The 20,188-nt window shown below is 36.6% G+C and overlaps 1 protein-coding gene and 1 long non-coding RNA gene across 3 annotated transcripts in view; one reads left to right on the top strand and one right to left on the bottom strand.

Annotated features, from left to right (window-relative positions):
* Positions 1–932: 932 nt before the first annotated feature.
* Positions 933–20,188, bottom strand: part of LOC146486916 (MFS-type transporter SLC18B1-like) — a 20,217-nt gene continuing 961 nt past the window's right edge. For both annotated transcript variants that reach the window (XM_085090482.1, XM_085090490.1), the window contains 15 exons: positions 18,940–19,035; positions 17,202–17,275; positions 16,456–16,603; positions 15,274–15,342; positions 14,427–14,514; positions 12,966–13,049; positions 10,972–11,042; positions 8,118–8,216; positions 6,972–7,069; positions 6,219–6,314; positions 4,723–4,797; positions 4,276–4,342; positions 3,429–3,455; positions 2,729–2,775; positions 933–2,259 (listed from right to left, as the gene is read on the bottom strand). In XM_085090482.1, coding sequence (XP_084946608.1) covers positions 2,181–2,259; positions 2,729–2,775; positions 3,429–3,455; positions 4,276–4,342; positions 4,723–4,797; positions 6,219–6,314; positions 6,972–7,069; positions 8,118–8,216; positions 10,972–11,042; positions 12,966–13,049; positions 14,427–14,514; positions 15,274–15,342; positions 16,456–16,603; positions 17,202–17,275; positions 18,940–19,035 — 1,218 coding nt within the window. In that variant the 3' untranslated portion in view covers positions 933–2,180. The remainder of the gene's footprint in view (positions 2,260–2,728; positions 2,776–3,428; positions 3,456–4,275; positions 4,343–4,722; positions 4,798–6,218; positions 6,315–6,971; positions 7,070–8,117; positions 8,217–10,971; positions 11,043–12,965; positions 13,050–14,426; positions 14,515–15,273; positions 15,343–16,455; positions 16,604–17,201; positions 17,276–18,939; positions 19,036–20,188) is intronic.
* Positions 8,265–20,188, top strand: part of LOC146486915 (uncharacterized) — a 33,451-nt gene continuing 21,527 nt past the window's right edge. The window contains exon 1 of the long non-coding RNA XR_014858172.1: positions 8,265–10,836. This is a non-coding gene — a long non-coding RNA (uncharacterized LOC146486915). The remainder of the gene's footprint in view (positions 10,837–20,188) is intronic.

Raw genomic sequence — 20,188 nt, 5'->3', positions numbered from 1 at the left:
ATTTAATTATTCTAGTCGACTAAAATAGGAGTTATATTCGGCACATGTGAAATGCGACGTTTGAACCGGGCCTTATTAACACAACGTGCCCTTAAGATCATCAAAATTATAAGTCAATACAACTACTTAGTTGGTCGTTTTTTATTTTTTTATTTTTTATTTGCACCTTGGTACACACCTTGTAGTGTATGGATATATTTTTTTAAGATACTCTTTGAAAATTGTATAATCTTGTTTTGTTGAAGTACCAAACCCTGATACAAAATGTACAATTTATAGTAAGTAATTATAGGGGGACTACTCAGTAAAAGCCTGTTAGGGTTTCTTAGTCATCCTCCCATCTGTCCATATTGTAACATTATATTACTTTTGTATTAGTTGTTCAAATGGGGAATAAACTACTACTACTATTAATAGAGTTAAATACAAATGTTCAATCGCTTATCTGCCTGGTTGGCTTTCAGGTAGTCTTTAGGACCGAAGAACATCCATCAGAAGGAGCAGGGCGAAGGAAAATCCTCAGCGAAAGTGTGCTTCTGCTTAATGCCTATATATGGGCATTGAAAGTGAACCTCGTAACAAAATGCACCAATCAAAACCGCGTTGCTGAGCAAAACTTACCTTTCTGTTTTGATTTACCGCACCAATGAAAACCGCGTTTGCTGGGTAAAATTCGAAAGCACTCCACACTAGAAAGCTTATCTTTTTTTAGGGTTTTCTTTATTTTTTGAGGAATGGGCGAAGGCGGGGGGGAGGGGGGTGGAAAGGGTCCGGGTCGAAAGTGTGAGCTTGTCCAATTTTCGTAGCCCAGCCCCTCATTAATGATTTTATTTTAGGCTCAACCCATGTCTTTGGCCCACCCCTCTCGCAATTCACAACACTGAAACTAACACGGTAGGGTACCTTTCTATTAAATATAAGGAAACTCATACTGACTGCTGTTCTGCTTCACGCGCAGCTGTTTAATTGGTTGCGACGCAACGAAAGAAAAGTTGCATGACTACAAAGTTTCAGTTATCGTTCTTTGTAATTCGTTCTAAATCGGTGAAAGTGTTCTAGGGTTATTTTAGACCATTGTGCAACTGGTTGTACGTCATTTAAGATCGTTGTTCTACCAGTTGTAAGTCATCTTAGGCAGCGAACGCGGTTTCAAAACGTCACGGTTTCATGCCCTTGAAACCGCATCGAAAACGATACCGTTTCGAAGCGACTACACGTTGCCAATCTCACCGTTTTCAATTGCTTACGTTATGCCGATCTCGTTCCCAGATCTCGTTCCCAAATCTTGAGAAATGCGTTGAATCAATCAAAGATCTCTAAATTGTGAACGATAATATTCAAAACATCAAAATAATTCCCCAGCTTTAAAAAGTGAGAAATTATTACCATGTGTACCCTGTAATTTGGAAGTAATTACGTGATCGCAACTTTGTAAGAGTAGGGGGATGGAATGGATTGGAGTATCAATACACGGTGCGACTTCAGTGAGCGAAGGTAAAGTCGTGCCATGGCTAAGGAAGAAAGAAATACGTTTTAAAACATGAATATGAAAATAATTTTTTTTTTTTTTTACTATAGTTAATTTAAAAAGGATCTCACAAATTGCTAACCTTTAGAACGTCTGCATAAAACACATTAATTTGTGAGTCAATCGTTCTTCCTTTCTTATCGTTTTGTTCAAATGTTTTTAAGGAGTTGGTTTATTGCGTTTCTAGGTTCTGCCGTTTGCCTCATAGCATAGATTGTTAAATTCACTAAAAGTGCTGCGTGATTTTCTTGTGGCTTCGAAGCTACAAGTAATAAAGCTTGCTTTATTGTCGTGTTGGACCCCCTTAGGCAATGAAGGCTGCTTGGATCTCCTGTTGCGCCCCTAAGGCAATGAAGGCTCCTAGCTTGTCCTGTTACGCCTCAAAGGCCATGAAAGCTGCCTGGTTGTGCTGTTGCGCCCCAAAGGGAATGAAGGCTCCTTGGTTGTCCTGTTGCGCCCCAAAGCCAACGAAGGCAGCTTGGTTGTCTTGTCCTTCCTTTACATTTTGAAGCTTGCTTGGTTGTCCTGTGGTTTTCTTCAAGACATACAGCTTGCGTGGTAAAAACAATCATAACCAAGGAGCACGGGAAGGTAACGTTCCTGCGCAGCGGTGCGGTATGCAGGCGCCCTTGGATGTCTGACAGAAAATTCCTCATGGATGGGTTGGCTGTGACTTTTCGTGAACTAAGGGCTTTTTTTCCTCTTCAAGGAAATTTGAATCAATATTGTCCCTACAAAAAAGAATGAAGGGCGATGATTAGACTGTTGGGAGAAATTGTTTATTCCCTCTTTAGTTCACGACGTAAGACATTTAAGGCAAAAATAAAGGCAGGCGGCCCCAACAGACACCCCCAAGAGAACTGTTCTTGCAGCCTAACTGCAGACTAGTAATAACCGTCAATTAGAAAAAACAAGCTGGATCAGAGAATTGACTCTTTAGTGTATATTATTAAGGTGCTAGGTGAACCCATGAAACTCTTATTGGGAGTTAGCCCTAGTAAGGAAATGGAAGAACGAAAGAGAAATTTGATGGGTCCACTTAGCACTTAAACATACACTACAGAGTTAATTCTGTGATCCATCATTTATATCCTTAGTGCTGGTCCACAACATTCATTTGTACCCTAGAAAAAAAAAAAAAGCACGACACCACGCTACTAAACCCGTACTTCGTACTAAAATTTTTCTGTGTTTACTAACCTTTGAAACACTCTTTGATACAAGGTAAATGAAAATAGCAGCATTGTCTGAAACAACAAATAAGCAATTAAACTGATTCCAGAAAGCGAAGAACCAGAGCGGATGTGACGTGAGCAAGTTTCCTTAGCGCTAACATTATAAAGTCGCAATCAAATCGTGAAAATCGGCAGTGGTTCACACAGAAAACTTGAAATTGAAATCGCACTTAGTATCCCCTCGAAAATTTCAACTGATTAAAACAGAACCGTCGACGTAAATGGCTATAAACCCTGGTTTGGAGCTTTTTCTCAAAAGAGAGAACAAACTGTCATCAGTTTAGAGCGACTTTTCCAAAACACACAGAAAGAGCGTGAAAAAAAATGTCCGTTCATGTTTAGCTGGAGTCCATTTCCAGCCCGGCAATCCGTCGCCAATCCGCACTTATTAATACTGTGCATGCAACGACAACTGGCTATTACATTATGTTATATAACCAGACAATTCAATGGAAAAGCACTTCTTTTGAAGCGGGGGAAAACCATCCTCGACCCCAGAGCTCTTCCCTTTTGCGGAAAGCGGGCTCTGGGTACGAGATTAAGTGGAAACGTGCATAAGGCAAGTATGTTGCCGTGCGCATGCGCTCTCCTGAGTTGTCAGTATGCACATTTTGTTGTTGTCGGCAAATTGAATTTGAAAAGTAACGACATAGCGGTGTACTTACATGACCGAAGATGATGAAACCTCCGATCTACGAAATCAAAAAGCGAAACGGTTTTCAAAATGGGTTAATATACCAAAAATTTCTGCCTGGGTACAAATTGAGAGAAAAAAATTTCTGCCTTCATCAATGACTGTTATTAAAGTTGAGCCTGCGGTCATACATTCTTTTGTGTAAAAAGTACGCAAACGAAGGCGATAGGGTCAAAACAAGCGGAATGATCAGGCTGCCTCGTTTGCATGCGAAACCGCTGACAAGCGTGATAACAGGCATTGCATAATTGGATCCTGATCAAATGCATCAAGGTAAGCGTCTAATGTTCCTTCAGAGATTGGGATATCGGCTAACGAGAACGATTACGGAGAAAAACTAATAACTTTCATCCAAGGTTGCGTCCGATTGACAGTATTCCGGAATAAGAATAAGCGGAATAGCTGTTAAAAGACATTTCTGCAAAATTTCGCTGACACATGATAATTTAAGAGAGACTTGGTACTTCAGTAACTCCTAAAACCTCTTATAAGGGATTTGTATCATCATTGTGTGTATTCCTATTCAGTAATAAGGTCAATCGAACGCACCCCTAGACAGTGTGTTTGAACCTGTGGTTACTTTGTTTTTAAGTCTGCTGTGACTAAGATTTGTCTTTTGCGCTTTAAGAGATAGAGAAGAAAAGAACGACGGACGATTGAATAAATAAAATTCTCAAGTAAAAGTCCGTTCCTAGATTAGGTGTGTGAACTCGGTTTTCGTTCACAAGCCTCCGCCTGTAATGTTTGTGAAAAGTCGAAGTAAAATAAATCTCACACCTGAAACCAGTTATCTCGAATTTTCCGCTTTAGGTACTTACACTCGCGGCCCACTCAAAACCAAAGTGTTCATCACAAATTCCAGCAAGGGTTGGACCAATAGTTGCACTGTAACAAACAAAACGGGAATAAAAAGCTACTACGAAGGAATGTTCTCAAATCCATACTAATTCATCGATATTTCCCCTTAATGTTGCTTTGTAGCTATTCTACCGAGAGCTGGAGATATTTTCACAACAAAGTAAAGGAAATGCATAAGGGGGTTAGCTTCTAAAGAAACTGCGGTGCTGCGTCGGTGGGGAGTAGAAACGAATGTTTGGTTTATTAACAAGTTGATATGAGAATTTGGCTACCGGAAAGAGATTGCTGCTCTAATCTCTTAATGGCGGCCAAATTACCTTATCAACTCTGTTGATAAAACCAAACAAACTGAAAGGCAACAATGAAAAGAAGAAATAAGTCAAATAAAAAAGTGATGAAAAACATACCCTAAGTAATACATGCTGGTAAAAATACTTGAAAGGACTCCATTTGTGGATGAGTTGTTGGGCATTCCATTCACCCTACAAATAAGCAACACTGTATCAGTGGGGATGTCAGTGGAGAAGATATGAAGTTACTTCGCCTTGTTCTCCTCCAGCTTCCTAGCGTCCGATTGACAGTGCATTGTTCCGATCCTCATCTTAAAATTAAACCTCAACAAGCACCGTGAAACATCCATTTTGCGGATAAGGCAAGTCTACATCTACATTTATTAAGTTGATAAAATCTTGTAAGACATCACATCAACTGATGTGATGTCTTACAAGTTCCATTTTGTACAGCTAAAATCAGACAATTTCCTATTTTTCCAGACCTTGCCTCTAGGCATATACTTATATAGCTTATCTAGGGGAGTACCCCCTCCCCCACGGGTGCCGAGTGAGGAAGACAACAGAAGCCTGAGAATGATGTATTATTCAAAGTGGCACAGGGCAGGCACACTCGGAAAAAGGAAATCCGAGTGCTCCTATCAGAAGTCGAACCTACCACTGAGCTACAGGAGACTCGTGGGAGCTAAGGCCATTAAACTAGGTTCATGGGACAAACATCCTGCATTCGGCTAGGATTTGAATGTCATGTGAGCAAATGCGCAATGGAATAAAGGTGATGGTTTATTTTAAGCATAGCGAATAAATGAGAATGATGTATTATTCAAAGTGACCCAGGCCTACTGGGAAAAAAAAAATCCGAGTACTCCTATCAGGAGTCGAACCTAAGACCTTCCGATTACTACTTCGGCTGTTCTGCCACTGAGCTATAGGAGACTTCTGTGAGCTAAGGCCATTAAACTAGGTTCATGAGACAAAGTCGGAACAGAAGCCTTTCGGAAAATTATAACGGTATTTATCATGTTAATATAGTATATGGCCCTTGAGTTTAAATCTTTAGATTGAACCGTTTTATTCCGGCATGAAACTTACTAATACCGCTAGAAACTAGTCAACTCAAGTTACACGCGAACATTTTTAATTCTTACTCTAGCGTGCGTGGTGCATTCGTTGAAGAATTTACACATTTTTTAAAACACAAAATTCAATTTTCTTAAAGCTGATAAGTTTATCACTGCCGCCTCTTTCATGTAATAATAATAAAAATAATAATAATAATATCTTTATTGGTACATCCAATCAAAATGGGTTTTCACATACCAATTACAATAAAATGCAATATGAACAATTGAAATCTAAAATTTAACATTTAAAAGTGATAACACATTACCATATTATTTAAAAACTTAAAATCTTAAAATACGCATAATCACACCCATTAAGTGTCAATGGCTTAAAAATTCGTCAAGGGCACGTCCTTTCATCGCGTTCTTAAAAACATCAAATCACTCTATGTTTGCTAAACTTTCTGGAAGGTCATTCCAGAGGTGAGCAGCCCTATATTATGTCTCACGTCCTTTTCATTTTCAAGTTATTTGTCAATTTTCTCTTACCTAGCTGTTCTTATTAAGTCTGGCATTATTGGCACAAATGCAAATCCTCCAGCAAAACCACAAACAGATAGCGCGATATACGCCAACCGCACTTTGCTGCAAAATACAAAAGAAGATCAAAATAAGTGATTGGGTTCGACGTAGAAAGAACACACTCCTAATACAGGTTGGGGTCGAGATTGATTGGAACAAAGAATGAATGGATCTTGGGACGCGTATCTGGCATCCCCCACAGATTTTGCAAGGGCGGACGACATCATCACCAACTTGGCAAAATAGACAGCCTGGGATGAGGTTGTCGAACGCACCCACTAATCTTTGACTATTTAATAATAGTTTAATTAAGTAATGTTTAAAAATCGAGCAGCAGTGTCTTGGGTTGAATAACTTTTAACTTTGTTTCAAATTTAATTTTGTCTCAACATGCTCTCTCATTTCAGTGATTTGGCGAAAGTTGAAAATAAAATTTTTCTGTCAATCTTGTGACGTCATTTTTCCTCCAAGAACCGTTAAAATTGCAACAACAAGAAAACTAAAAACATACAATTGTTTTAAATGCAAAGATCTGTTAAGTTTGAACTTAATTGGATAAAATTTACAAAAGATACAACCAAGAAGCAGGGCACGACAGACCAGACTATGTTAAACCAGGTTTAAATGCTAAAAATACACTGCCACAAAGTATCATAAAATTATATTACACTTAATTCTACTCTGTGGGCTCGTTAATGTCAGTTTCAATGGATAGCATACTTTGAAGGAAGGAAGGTTAGAAATGGAGCAGGCGCCAACAACAGATAGCCGACACCAAAAGTGGCAAATCCAAATATACTCATCCTTCGGAAGCATTTCTGTGAAGAAAGAAATAACATTGACATTCCAGAGTCATTCATCACAGGGTTTGTTCCAGAGTGCGGGGCTACAAATTAAAGCTACTTTATGGCAACGTATAAAAAGTTTTTGACCACATTTCAAAATACTAATCTCACACAAGTTCCAATTTATTGTTACTTTTCATATTTTCTATTGGAAGTGGAAATATCTCAGGCCCCTTTTCCAGAAAAAAAGGTCCTTTAAAATCTTCAAAGAGGGTCAAATTCGAGTGGGCCCTCAAAAGGCGTTTCTAAAACTCCTGCATCCAGGTCTGAGCGTGCAAATGGATTCCCTGGCAATAATGTGGATCCGTATATTATAAATGATTACTAATATTTTAGCTGGGGGAACAGCTGCACTACGTAATTTGAAAAGTTATTCTGGCATAACGATTTCCACACCGACCCCTCACCTCTTACCAATAACTACAACCCAAAGTAATCAAAAGCACTGCGACCGAGCATGCTATGGCTGGCTTAAGATTGAATGTTTTCTGTTTGGTTCTCCGGATTTGCAATTTCAGTCGAATGTTCGTTTATTTGAGCAAGTTCAGTCATTTATTTCCCATTCATCTCGTTTTTCTTAGTTTAGCTTTGTAGTTTTCGTTTTTTAAATTGTACTCGTATTTGCCCTGTAAATTAGTCCATCTCTGCCATGTATTTATGCGGGTTAGTTGATCCAACGTAAGCTCTATCAATGAGCACTTAGTTGCTCTTAGAGCAAATGTCGTGTTCAAATATTGTTTGAAAAAAAAAATAAATAAAAAATTGCCACCTTGAAGTAACGCCATTTATTCTTGCCGAAACAAACCTTACTTCATGCAGTCATTTCCTCGTCTAAACATAACCTCGTTAATCTATGCTGTCAATATGGCATTTTAATGATCCATCAGTGGACGTTCTAACAGAATAATTCTTTCTAATGCTTGAATGCTCAGCCACAGTACTGTGTTCCAATCTAGTCTGCAAAACAGGCGTCCAGTAAGATTCATTAATTTCTTGTAACTTTATTTTTGTCACTTCTCACCGTTTTATCTCCTATACAGCCAACCACTGGTGACAGCAAAGCATACACTCCACAGTATAAGAAAAACATAAGTCCAATTTGTGTTGGACTTTGACCCAGCTGAAAAGAAGAAAGTAATCCTGTTTGCTTATACATGATGCATGAGCACGTCAGATAAATGTTGTCTGTGTAAGTCAGTCTCACATGGATAATACGTCTCTAAAATAAAAAGGTTTGCAGGAAGTGAATACACTGCTCAGCATTAAAAACATAAACAAGAAAATCCTGGTTTTTCTAGAGACAAGCCGCTATGCTTCATCAATCTCCTCAAAGTTACCAAAATCATGTCTGATAAGTAGGTTAATCAGCATCATCCCAGTGTAGTCCTAACAAAGGCTGTTTGAGGTGACATGGACTGACCTTTCAACAGCTTATGTGGAGTGGGACTCTGATAATGACTTATGACCATGTTGTCAAAACGTCAGTCAATAGGGACCTTGTGCGGCATCAATGAGAACGACACAAATAAAGCAATATATGATTTAATGAGAAAAACAATCACTCTATACGTGCTGTATGGAATTACTTTCATTGATAAATTTCTCTTCCATATTCTAAAAAACAACAACATGAAATGACCAAATGCATAGGTCTATGGAGAACGAGACAACATAACGTGTCCTTTTTTTCCATTTCCTTTTTTACAGTAAAACTTTGTGATCATACTTTAGCTCAGGAAAGTGACACTGTTTTTCTAGGAGTGATTTCGGACGAGCATCTCTCATGGAAATCGCACATTGCTTACCTAGCTTCTAAAGTTTTCAGGTCTTTAGGTGTTATCTCCAAGTCACGCTTTTGCCTCTACAAATTTGCTTCGCGTACACTTTTTTTCTCTCTTTTTCATCCGTATTTGCATTATTGCATAAGTGTTTGGGGGTCAACCGATCCTACTAACTTGAAACGTCTCGCACTGCTGCAAAAACCAGCTACGAGAATCATCAGCAAATCTTGTTATGACGCTCATACAGAACCAATATTTAAGAACTTTTGAATCTTACCGCTAAATGATATGTATCTAGCAGAAATAGGGAAAATAATGTTTCAATATAAAACTGGGTTGTTACCAAATGTATTTAATAACACCTTTCTACAAAGGAATCAGGTTCATGGTTATGATACCAGGAATGCCAGTTCCTTTCAAATTCCTAAGTGCAGAACTAACATAAGACGTTTTTCGTTTCAATACCAAGGTCCCTAGTTTTTTAATTCGCTTAGTCCAGACGTTGTAAGTTCAGTCAGTGTATCTACTTTTAAGAAAAATCTGAAGAAACTCCTTCTTACATAACTTGTTCCTTTCCCTCCACACCCTTCTTCTTCTTCCTTTTCTTGTCAGCTTTGTCCTTTGTCTTCTTTTTTTTATACCTTTTTCTTTCGTATTATTGTTACTTTGCCCTTGCCGTTCAGTTAAATTAATATTAAATTTATTCTTAGTAGTTTAGCATGGAAAGCCCACGTTGTATAAGCCTCATGGTTTCTTTCGGCTTTTCTGCCATACTTCAACAAATTTCTGTAAATTAATATCGTATCATAATAAGACGGTGAATAAAAAAATTAAAAAAAAATACTTGAACGGCGCTCCTACATGTAAGAAGTTGAACAAATTGGAATTCTTGTAAAGGAGCTCAAAAACGTGCAAACTCACTGGCGTTGCCATCGCGGTTACTAAGATTCCCAATTTCACCTCAAACTCAAACAGTCCTTTTCAGGACTACACTCTCTTGGATGATCACAATTTAACTACGTATGATAAGACTACTGAGATCAAACAATTTACAAATTCATGTTTGTATAAATTTGCTCAACAACCCCCTTCAATAAATAACCCTTGATGAACATGCCTAAAGTTTATGGGATCTACATGTATTTTGGTGGTTTGGCAAGTTAAAAAAATACATGTTACAAAATTTCATGCCAAATTTTGCAATGACGAATGGTCAGTGCACATATATGATTGAAGACTTAGTCACTAAATTGCTCCAAAAAACAGTATTTTGGCACAAAGACTCATGCAAGGCACTTGGTTCTCTTAATATAGCTTTTCAAAAAAAGGACAAAAAAATAAGGAATACTAGCTCATTAATTTAATTAGCATCCTAATTATTTACAACCAACAAAAGACAAACTTTCCATGAACAAAATGTAACACACCTTAGAAGCCCTTCCTTGAAAAATAAAAGAAGATCTAGCAGAACATGAGACAGGCATAGGCCCATAGCAGGCTGGGAAAGTCTAAAAGAGACTTATTTCCTAGTGCAGTTGTCAGAAAATACCTAATATGCCTTTTATGCACACCTGGATGAATACTTTTAAGCATGACAAGGTTGTGATTTCTATGCAGCAGTTAAAAGATAACCCAGATTTAAGTTACTAAAAAGCCCTAATCGCACAGCAAACACAAATGTCGATACTTGACTACATGTGTAACCAAAAAAGGACTCGAAGCAAAAACATGAACTGAAGCCACGACAAAGCTTTAGTGGTCTCTGCTTTACTAATTGCTCCTGGCTAACTGAAAAGAATATTGACCCAACTGCCATTGCACACAACAAAACAAAAGTTAAAAAGCAAACCAAGTAAGTGCTTTCATTTAAAAAAAACTACTCTTAAGATAACAATTATTGCCTAGCTACTCATGGAGAATTTGTTTCAAATTGTTCACATTCTGGTGGGTGAAGGAAAGGTGGCCAGCTTGGAGGCAACAGAAAATGAGAAGATTAACATAAACCTGGAGTTCAATGGAGGCAGCCCATTTCTCCCTTTACTTTACTTTGCTCACCATAATCTGAATGCTTAGAACAGTCAAATATTAGCTTACTTTCTTAAAGTGAGGACCCAAAATAGGTTCAATGTATCCAAAGGCCAACCCAATGATGACAAAGCTGAGCGCTGTTACAATGAAAGAAAAATATTCACTTATTGCATGAGAGTTGTAATCAGTCAGCGTGTTCCAGATAACTTCAAAGTCAGAGAATCAAAGGATAATTTTAAGGGGTTTTAAGGTGTGGTTCTCTCCAAATCTTCTTAAGCTGTGACCCCCCTCTTATCTGGAACACTGCAGTTTGAATGTCAGCTTTTTCTGCAGTGAATAATCTTAGGATGATTAAAAAAAAAAGATGGCAAAATTGCTTGTTTGGAATTTCACATTGTGCTGTCTACTGTACACAGTATATGATGAGAAAATTATACCTGCACCATCATACTCTAAGACTTTTTGAAAATTAAATAATGGGGAAAAATTTGGTGTGGTACATCAGTCGTCATTGATTGGCCCAGTCTGAAGAGGTTTAAGGAGAATTCATGCAAAAACCCTTTTACAGCTAATACGTTTTTTTTTTAACATTTTGCTACAGTTAGATTATAAGGTACCTGGATCATAAACAAAGAGAAAAAAATGGGGGATATTAAATAGATTAAATGAAACTCCACTGCTTTTTGATGTTCAAAAAGACTTCATCCGAAGGGAAATGGACTGCGGACTAGATGAATCCCTGGCTGCTTCATCCTCTACATTTTGGCTATTCAGGTACTCTGTTTTAGAATCAGGAATTCACCACGTATGAATCCAACATGTATTTTCGTGTTCTTGAGACAACCTCGCTGTGATTTCAAACCAGTACTTGTTTGTATATACTGTGGTTGAACTTCATAACAGATTACCTTGCCAAAGTGCATTTAGCCTGTGAACAGGCTCCCAAGTGGAGGATAGGACAAAGGAAAAAATACAATGTAGGCAAGCCAGGTGAGTGGAGCATGGTCTGGGGGCGAGAAAGAAAGGGGGGGAACCTGTGGATATTCTTTTGATGCTGCTGTTCCATGATACCAGATTCTGGATCTGAATTGTTTAGTTATTATGCATGTATATGAAACATTTGAATATCGTACGGTGTAAACTTGCAAAATTTGTGAATGCAGCTGAAGCTTCTTCGGCTTGCAGTTTATAGAGGCAGAAATCGAACGAATATTAATTTTTCCTCAAATCTTTGGACTTAGAAAAGAGCCGAAGATTTGCCTACAATCTGTAGTCTGTGGCTAAAAAGCAAGACGTTTTTGGAATTTTTACCGACTAGTTTCAGGAAGAGCTTGATTTTCCAGTTGCTTCCTTGGGTGCTTTTAAAACAAGTGTAGAACTTAAAACAAACTATGGCTGCAATCATCACACCATTGGGGTCAGAATAATAAAGGACAAAGTTGAGGAGCTATGTAACAGTAAGGCCTCAAAACGTTTGCAATTGTTGCTGAGACAAAGATTGGGCTTTGCTGAAGGCGCTACATCAGTCGGCAAAAAGATGAATAAGAAATTCCTTGTTTCTTAAACAGTTGCAAAAGGGAAAATACCAGCACCCTTGTGTTCAGGTAAGTTCAAGAATTGCAGAATCAACAAATGCACTCTCATGCATGCATTCACACTGTATTTCCCCAATGAATAATGTTTTTGACAAATATAATACTGATATTCTGACTCAATGGAATGGAATGATCGGCATAAAATTAGCTTGTTGACATACTTAACTCACAGGTTATAATCAATTACAAGGGGCAGAACAGTTTCATTACAAGAATGTCCACAGGCTCCATACCTTACTTTCATGCCCCCTTTTTGAGTTCGATCTTTCTCTTCGCCGAAGACAATGACAATGAGTGGACTATAATTTAATGGGGTTTCCAGTTTTCAAAAAATAAATAATATTAATGATAACTATTACTAACAAAGTGGTCTCAGATACAGGTGCAAGGTGGAGTTCTAAGCTGTATTTGCAAGCTAAAGCTAGTGAGAACAAAGATGAATAAATAGAACTATTTTATACTTACCCAAAACAAGTATGGCAGGAATTCGTAATGCTTTGAAAATGGATGTTGACTGTTCAGCTGTTGGCTCTCCATTACTTTTACTTTCTAATTATGAACAGAAACAAAGCAATCAAGTTAAAAATACACACTTAGAACCTGAGACATCTTGGTAATTAATTAATTAATTAATTAATTAATTTTTCATTTGTTTATTTATTCATTTATTTAATTATTTATTTAGTTGTTTATTTATTTGTTTTTATTTATTTATTTATTAATAAAAGCACTTCTGACTTGTTCTATAGAAAACTATTACACACATCTCGCCCCACGGACAAGCCCATTAAATATGTCAAAATCTGATTACTTTCATGCCACAGTTCAATAAACAAAGGTCAATTTGTTGCTGATTGAATTGGTACATGTACCAATGCTATCAGAGTCTGCAGAAATGGCAACTCAACGTTTTTAACACAACCTGATTCCAATCGACTAGAATTGATCAGCACTGTTTCCGAACATCGGGACCCCAAACAATATTTGGATACATTCCCTTATAACTAAGGCAGTTCACTTGGATCTTCGTCATGGGTGGGTGTGTGAAGCTACCTACTTGGGGCATATACTGTACTGAAAAACTATGTATGGGGTGTGAGGGAATAATAATAATAATAATAATAATAATAATAATAATTATTATTATTTTTATTATTAATAATTAATAATAATAATAATAATAATAATTATTATTATTATTATTATTATTATTATTATTATCAACTTATAATCAATAATAATCAACTTTATTTAATGAGAGTAACACTGGACAGTATTTCAACTGAAGAACTACATGTAGTGGCCCTCAATCCTATAAATATCATCATCATCATCATATCTTTATTTACCCTCGGATTTACAGAGTACCTTAATGCAGCTAATATCTCCGAGCATTTACCCACCCAACCATGAGAGTATACACACAAAGACCAGACCACAACACCGGAAACTACGTCCCCTACTCTTCGCGAACAGTGAGTGGGTTCTTTAACGTCCCACGGAGTTATTTACAAACAAGGGTTGTGAGACGGGGCCTACGGTTTATCGTCCTTATCCGAGAAGACTACAAAGTCTAACCATTTGCAGATGTCAGAGCAAAGGCAGCACTTTCTCCTCAGTTATTTAAAGACCCTGAGTGTTGGTCCGGCCAGGGTTTGAACCCACGACCTCCCGCACGGTAGTCTGGTACTCTACCAACTGAGCCAACCGGAATAAAGCATATCTACAAAGCATATCTACAAATTCCATCATTGCAAGAGTATAACTAAAATGGCTGGTTGGGAATTGAGAGATGCTACTGAAATTGTACTACGAAATAAAGTTCAAGTTGCACTAAGACTAGAATGATCCACTTCACCATATCGCAAATAAAAGCAAAGTCTTAAAATGTGGGACAAAATCTAACTGAAATTTCTTTGTACAAACCTTTGTCCTTTAAAAGAATCAATATAAGTGGCAGAGCAGTAATCATAGCAGAACCCATAACAATGAATGGAAGTTTGAATCCACCAGCCTAATAACAGATATTTCATTTTCATTGTTAGAAATTGACAACATTTTAAGTCCATGTATCACTGCAGGGAGCCCAAAGTAACAATAATGTTGGATAAAAGCAGCTTGCTACATGGTTTATGATAGTAACTATTCTTCTTTGAATTTTTATTTAGTTATAATAAGTTTTTTTTTTATAGCTGTATAAATAACTTTCTGTTTCAGATTAAAATTTAGCCCCTTGCTAGTGTCCACAATCAGCAGCAATATATGCTACATCCTTTTGACACTTTAATGTTTATAATAATAATAATAATAATACTAATAATAATAATAATAATAATAATAATAATAGTTATCAATAACTTATATTGCACCTTTTAACAATATTAGAATGATCAAAGGCAAATTACAGTATGAAAACTAAAGTATGATAAATTCATGTTTCACTTAAGGCATCAAATGCTACTTTAAAAACATAAGTTTTTAGTTTTCATCATCATTATCATCATCATCATCAAGTTTTGAATGTACACGCACAGTGTGTATTATACTCTTCTACGCAGATACATGTATTTCCACAAAAAAATGAGTGACATTTATTTTTTGATATTTTTAACCTAGATTCATAAAATTGCTAAGCAGCTTTTTAAAACAAAAACACCAAAGACTCGCTTCAACTCTCGGACATGTCTATTGTAAGTTATTTCAAAATGGTCGTAACTTAATGAAACAGTAAATTTTAATAATAATTTAGCCACAGCAACAATATTGTACATACTGTGTAGAGAACTCCTCCTAATGCTGGACCAAGAGAAAAACCAATACCACAAAACGTCTCTGATGCACCCTAATAAAAAAGAGAAAAAGAGCTAATTTTAACCAAGAAAACTACATTATACAAAGTAGGGTCCCTGGAGAGCACCGTCTACTACATAAGTATAGCACTGGCTGAGGTGATTGCTTTTAAAAACTCCAATGATTGTTAAACAAGTGAAAGTGGATGTTGGAAATAGGACATAGATTCTTAGTCAAAGACATATAAATCAGAAGTTGACGAGGGAAGGTGAAGACAAAGGAAAGAAACTGTATGCCTTCCATGCCAGGTGTAACTGCAGTATTGTATACATTTACATGTACACTACACAACAGTTGTACAGGTCTACAGTTGTCAAAATGCAAATAGAAACACTATTATCTTGCACAGACAAAAAATTTAAGAATGCACTGTTCTGGAAAATGACTTCATACTTTCCCAAAGAAAATTAATTTTGAGAGGGGTCTGGTGGTGTCAAAAGGCAGACTTTTGAAGGAAAAGTTTCCTGAACTGGAATTTCTGTTTTAACTACTAGAGGCAGGATGTAGTGTTTAGGTTAATAATTAATGAATATGCATGTATGACATACTGAACCTTGTAACCAAGCAATATCTATTTCCTATATGATAAGTAGTTGTTAGTAATATCCAGTTCAATTAAGCATTTAATGAGATAACAAGTCTTAACGTTCTCTACAGTAGAACCTGAACCCCTTGAACTCAGCAAGGAGGTTCACAGCAAAAAATCTTCTCCTTTGTAATAGATCAGACCATCCATTGGGTACATGTAGGTATGGATACTTTCTGGAGCCTCACAGTTTCAATCCATGCTTATTTTTTCCCTGATGCCTTTAATTTTCTATCAAGATTTCAGCAGAGCACATGGCAGGTCCATAAAACAAAACCCATGGACATTACTACAGTACATGTACAAGGACATGCAGTCTTAAACGCATACAAAATCTGAAGTGTATGCAGAAGCTGGGACACTTATTTTGAGCATCTATCCAATTTCGTGGCCAAAATGAGATAAATGGCCTCTTGGAAAAAGTCTTTAACTCTTAATGAACTTGTGGATGGTAAATTGAGCATGGTATATACAACAAAGAAATCCAGTCAAGCTGAATAATTAGTCCAAAGTACATACTGTGACTGCTGCCACGTTATTTGGAAACTGCTCTATTATTATGGACATAGCTGAAGTTTCTGAAGCTGCTCCTCCAATGGCTGAGGTTGTTCTCAACAGAAAGCAAAAAACTACAAACACAGTTTTGTCTGAAATCTTGCCGCAAAATCTAAAAAACAATATGAAAGAAAATAAACAAACAGATGGATAGATGGACAGGCAGACAGTCAGATAAATACCATTTAATTTATATTTTCAAAAACTGTTTGAAGTTTGGTCATGGTACTTACACTGTATTTAGGGGAAACAATTTTTCTGGGGATGTTCTTGATAAATTTAATCCTACACTGACCATAATAACAAAAATAAAATTTGTAAGATACATTCTCTATATCAATATTCAAATGCAACTTTCACTAAAATTTATTGTTAACAACTACCGGTACATGTAAACTCAAGTAAATGAAAATATTGCCAAAAACCAAATAGGCATATGGACAGATGGACAGAGAAACAGATAAAATATTGATACTATTGATGATGAAATACCTCCTTTACTTAACAATCACTGAAAACAAAGTTTGGACAATATGACCACAATTTGTCTTAATTGGTAGCCAGAAGAAAGCATCCATGGCCTTATAATTAAATTACCATTTTTGGAAAAAAACTGACGCTTCACATGTACAAGTAGGTGAGTGGGGGCGGGGAGGCTGATAGTTAGAGAGAGATCTAGATTGATGTGACTCTTTCAAATTCTAACTCACCCAAACAAGATAAGGGATCCTCCACAGAGAAAAATTCCTGCTAAAAGCACAAATCGAGCACCATATTTCGGTATCTGCAAGAATATATAAATGAGTCCAAAGTAAAGTATCAGTTACACAGTCAATCACATAAAGACTACAGATCATTGAGTACTGGTGTATCTATAGAAACTGATGTGTGAAAAACTAACCAGCAAGGTAGTCTGATTCAACAAATATAGTTCAGCTATCCAATTGCCCTATTAGCGGCATTTAATACCTTATTTCTCCAAAACAAAACACAAAATTATCCGCAACAGCAAAACAGGGCAATGTTTTTATCAGATTTTAGGTCACATGCAAAAATCTGAGCAAAATCAAAAAATGGCCTAAAATTCGACAAAGGTCAACATAGGCCAGTTTATATGCTCTAAGCCATTCAATTAATTGAACTTATCATTCATTACAGAACTTTTTAACGCTAATAGTAAAACAATTGCCAAAGATCTCATTCCTAGATTGCCTTTCTTTCTTCACTATTAGCCAACAGAAACTGAAAGGAGTGCGGGATCATTTTAAATAAAAGTTGCCTTGTAAAATAATTAATTAACCTTCTAACTCATGGCTGGACTGAATGGCATGGAATCTTGATTGTCATTAAACTTATCTAAGAAGCCAGCTCTGCACCGGGAAAGTAGCCTGTTACTGAATAATTTATGTTTGGTTTTATCAACAAAGTTGATAAGCTAATTTGATCACCATAAACTAAATTCAAGTGGTGATGCTGTGAGCATTATATTTAGCCCTTTATCAGAGTAGATTTGCTCTGACAAAGGGCTAACACTTGAAACATCAGCACTTGAATCTCTTTATGGTGGCCACATTACATTATAAACTTTGACAAAACCAAACAATCCCTTCCACTCACCTACTGACGCAGCACCACTGAGCTTCAGAAACTAACCCCCTTATCCACTGAATAATTTAGTCTAGTGGTAGTCTTTTACTACTTTTTCAAAAGTATCCAATGTATTAATCTTTTGTTTACAAGGTATACTCCAGTTGCACATCAGTTCTTAAACAAGCACTTGTTGCTGATTGCTCAGCCACCCCATTTGAGGACTAAGAAAGTGCTAGCTAACTGAAATGGATCAAGTAAGCAAAGATCCAGTGCCAATCTGACTGCAATGTTTGCATTTTCACAATCTCTGAGCATGAGCTTGTCATTTTTACTGTGGCTGCAGGCCATAATAAACTTGTTCTAGCTGCCACTGACACAGTCCTGCCATTATAAGGAACAATTGCTAATACTAAAAATTAACGTCAATTGAATTAAAGGATTGGAGCATAACTGACCTACAGCATATTATATCCTGTTTTTGTTAATTTTTATCTCAGACTTTGCCAAATGTATTGCACGTGGCTTAAATTCCTTCAATAAACTTTGCCTAGATGATTTATCCGCTGCTTTGTGCTTTATATTGTGATGAAAGTGGAAAACTAGCCTATGATCTTGACACTTTGCACTAAATGGCAATTCAGTCATGGGTTTTTACTCCAAACAAATGCACAAAAAAGTGAAACGATCCGACATCAATGTTTCCTAAAGGAATTGAAGGCTACATGCAAAAAATTAAGGCAATCTGCCAGAACCAAAACAGCAACAGCAACAACAACAAAAACAACAACACAAAAAATTTAAATGCACTCTTACTTAGCTATGCCTACAATTGCATCAAAAAGCAACAAATTTACTTACAAGAGCTCCACAAACTGGAGAAAAGACAAACACCACAAATGGGTAAGTTCCAAAGATTAATCCCACAACAGTGCCAGACACACCTTTGTCTTTTGCCTTTAGGTTTAAGTAAATAACAAATTAGCTTTCCATGTACACTGTACCATGCAAAATCTCTAAAGCCCTGTGTGAGTAATTAGCTATGCAAGTGAATGAGTGATCAGTGAACAAATAAATGAACAAACAAACAAATTATTCCAAGCACATCTATAATCCTGACAGATTATTATTGGTTGAAAATTGATTTAAAAACAAAAACAATCAGCTTGACAGCAAACGACAGTCAATAATAATCAAAATTGGCAATCAATAACAATTTTATTTATTTATTTATTTATTCACCACGACATACAAACATAGAAAGTTACAATGAATAATCAATAAATCAAGAGGCATTCGCAATTAGAGGACTCAAGCTTGTGATTATCGATTGTCAATTAACTAATTGTCATCGATTGTTATCAATTGATCAATTGGATTTTCGATGATAGATTGTCAGCGATTGATCACGCCGGGTTAACGACAAAAGAGTGAGTATTAAGACTTATAGAGTGTTTTCATTCACGTGACTACCGTCCATATTGGTTTACTGAAACAAAAGGAAGTATTTGCATAAAAATAGAGTTCAATTCCCAGAGGTTTAGTTTGGGACACCAACATGGCCGCCATTTCTTTGTTTTGGGACACGAACATGGCCGCCGTGACGTCATGTAAAAACGCTCTATATTTTTTACTAGAAGCGGCGCGTGATGCTACTGCGTGGCAGCCACTTAAAAAGTGATCCTTGCTGTCTGTATACCAGGCGTAGTCAATTGATAAACTGATAATCGATAACAATCAATAGCAATCAATATCAATCTTTGATTGATATCGATTTCTGATACCACTCGATAGGAACCGATAAAGAAAAAAAAGTTGTGAGTTTGATTGATATTGATTTCGGATGGAAATCGATAAGGATTGGTTTATCGATTGTTATCGATTATCATCGATATTTATCGGAAACTATTTTTGTCAAATTATTTCTACAAGTTAAAGATTGACACGATGTATTTTCTATGGTTTTTTTGAGTCATTCAATCGTAGATATGCAATGCAAAGATCAACCAGCTGATACTAAAAGAACAAGAACAATAACAGAAATAATTTGATATTTTTGTCGATGTTAAGCTCCAGCGCGGTTCAACGCCATAAATATGAAGCAAAATAA

Source organism: Pavona decussata, unplaced genomic scaffold (genome assembly GCF_977016875.1).
Source record: "Pavona decussata unplaced genomic scaffold, jaPavDecu1.1 SCAFFOLD_19, whole genome shotgun sequence".
Taxonomy (NCBI): domain Eukaryota; kingdom Metazoa; phylum Cnidaria; class Anthozoa; order Scleractinia; family Agariciidae; genus Pavona; species Pavona decussata.
Note: the sequence above shows the minus strand (reverse complement) of the source record. Positions and strands in the feature narration are given on the sequence as shown.